Source organism: Telopea speciosissima, chromosome 8 (genome assembly GCF_018873765.1).
Source record: "Telopea speciosissima isolate NSW1024214 ecotype Mountain lineage chromosome 8, Tspe_v1, whole genome shotgun sequence".
In the NCBI taxonomy this organism is placed as follows: Eukaryota; Viridiplantae; Streptophyta; class Magnoliopsida; order Proteales; family Proteaceae; genus Telopea; species Telopea speciosissima.
In genome coordinates, this window is record NC_057923.1 from 21638494 (window position 1) to 21641231 (window position 2738).

A 2738-nucleotide genomic window follows, 5' to 3' on the forward strand; every position below is an offset into this window, starting at 1 on the left:
ATTCTGTTATCTATGTTTTGCAGATGGAATCATTACTCTCTGAGGGCAGAACAGTTCCATTTGGTATGGATGTAGCTGGCCAGCAAGAAAACTCAGAGGAGAGTGATTCTAGTGAACCTTCCAGTGTTTCACTACATTCTGGGCAAATCTTTGGTCCTGCAGAAGAAGCATCAGCGGATAGTGTTTACAATGGACTTTCCAATGATATGCTACATCCAGGGAAAGTCTTTGGTACTGCAGAAGAAGCTTTTGAGACATATATCAGGTATGCGAAGAAACATGGATTTTCCATTCGGAAGCAACGCACTTATGTAATAGAAGATGGTTCAAAGGAGATTTACCGGAGAGACTTTGTTTGCCACCGAGCAGGGAAGGGGAAACGAAAGAGAATGGATGATGGCAACGAAGGAAGGAATCGTAAGTCAGTTAGATGCATGTGTGAGGCTCACTTGTGTGTTTATAGGGTTAAGACAGCTGAAGCTGTGACATGGCAGGTCAGTAGCTTTTCTGATAAGCATAACCATGAGCTACTCACTGAGGATGAAGTGCGTCACTTACCCGCCTATCGGTACATTTCAGATTATTACAAGGGCCGCCTAGTGGAAATGGAAAAGTCTGGAATGTCAGTGAAGCAAATGATGAGACTACTAGAGGTGGAGCAAAAGGTTGAAGTTGGTGGATTGCCCTTTAATGAAACAGATATAAGGAATTTTTTAAGTCAAAGCAAGAACATAGAGCGGAAGTATGATGCTGCCAACCTTGTGCTTTTGTGTAGAAGTATGCAGGAAAAGGATGCTGAATTTCGATATGATTATAGTGTTGATGAACAAAATAGGTTGGAGCATATTGCCTGGTGTCATGCTTCATCTGTTCGAGGTTATGAGCACTACGGTGATTTGGTTGTGTTTGACACCAGCAATAAGCTTAATGCTTATGATATGATAGTTGGAATTTGGGTTGGTGTTACCAATCATGGGGTTTCATGCCTATTTGGATGTTGTTTACTACGCAATGAGAAGGCCTCATCATTTTCATGGGCATTAAAAGTAAGTTAAATTAGATTTAAATTTCCCTTCTTTTATTAACTTTTTCCGACTTCATTTCAGGGTGCATTGTTGATATTGGTTTTATAATTTTGGTCAAGGTATTTCTAAGGTTTATGAATGGTAAACATCCGAAAATTATATTCACTGATCAAGATTCTGCAATCAGAGAAGCTGTTAGGGAGCAGATGCCAGGTACAAGGCATGCATTTTGCATGTGGTATATCACGAAGAAGGCTCCTGGGTGGTTTTCTAGCCTACTAGGAACACGTTACAATAAGTGGCAGGAGGAATTTTATAAGTTGAATGAGGCCGAAAGTGAAGAAGACTTTGATGTAGGCTGGAGGGACATGGGTGAAATGTATGGACTTAGTGGGGATCTGAATTGGATTAATTTATATGAGTTGCGTGCATTGTGGGCAAAGCCATTCCTGAAGTCCTCGTTTGTTGGTATTTGGACAACAAACAGATCAGAATCGATGAACTCTTTCATGAAGAGATTCATTACATCAGAAACCTTGCTCACTGAATTCATGGAACAGGTAGGTTATGTAGATATTTGCATTAGTGCATTTATGTTTTATAGAATTTTTGAAATACTAATTTTCTGACCAAATCATTTTGAATTGGGAAATTCAGGTCGGACGGGCTGTTGACACCATAGTTCTGGCAGGGGAAAAACAGAACATGCAACAAAAGGTTAACAAGATTGTTCTTAAAACAGGGGCGCCCATTGAAGAACATGCATCAAAATTATTAACCCCATATGCATTCAATCAATACCAGAAGGAGATACTTCAATCATTCTTTTATCGAGTGCAACAGATTGACAATGGGGAATGGCTTGTAAAACATGCTTCAACAGAAGACAAAGGCTGTAAGGTTTATCATGTTGTGGGTGGAGGGGTTGTTAGTTGTAGCTGTAGGGCCTTTGAATTTACTGGAATTCTATGTAGACATGCTGTGGCAGTGTTACAAAGGAACAACTGCTTTGGAACCCCTGATCAGTACTTACCAGTTCGCTGGCGGCGGGAGGCAAGTATGGAAAGCAATGCTTACTTGGAGAGACTTAAAGTACTGAAGCCTATTGCCATGGAGTTGATAAAAGAATCCGCCAAGTCCGTATCTGTATTCTCTACTGTCTTGGAAGTATTGACTAAGACTCTCAATGATGCGAAGTCACATGGAGGCTCAAGTAGTGATCATGGTGATGTTGGGGTTGAGATGACAGCAATTGAATTATGTACCAATGCTCCTGGTGATTAAATATTTTCCGCTCTTTTAAATCCAGAGGTCTGCATTGACGAAAGGAACAAGGACATGGATAATACAGAGGATGCAGGTAATAGCCATTAGCTGCATCTTGAATATCATGCCCGTAATTATTGTTTTCCGCGGTTTTGGGGAGGGGGGGTGTTATTGCCATGTTACTTACATTATTAATATGCAGACATGGATCAGCTGATTCAATGCTATTAGGCTTTTCTTACTGGATCTGGTCAGGATAAACTGGTTTGGTACTTGATTCTTAAATCCTTGCTTGACTGTAGTCAGTAGTAGCTTCTGTTACAGAAGGCTAACAAAATTTCATGAACGTTTGATCTGAAAGAAATCTTCTATAGCCAGTGTTACGTGTGATGCGGCTGAAACGCCTAGGAAGTTGGATGGCAGTCCCCACCGTTTTCCTAATTTGAA

The 2738-nt window shown here is 40.6% G+C and overlaps 1 protein-coding gene across 1 annotated transcript; it reads left to right on the plus strand.

Moving 5' to 3' along the window:
- LOC122672708 (protein FAR1-RELATED SEQUENCE 11-like) lies at window positions 1-2384 on the plus strand. The gene is made up of 3 exons (XM_043870185.1): window positions 1-1046; window positions 1145-1585; window positions 1683-2384. The coding sequence occupies exons 1-3, from the start codon at window positions 24-26 to the stop codon at window positions 2307-2309; spliced, it is 2091 nt and encodes a 696-aa protein (XP_043726120.1). The 5' UTR covers window positions 1-23; the 3' UTR covers window positions 2310-2384.
- Window positions 2385-2738: the final 354 nt, after the last annotated feature.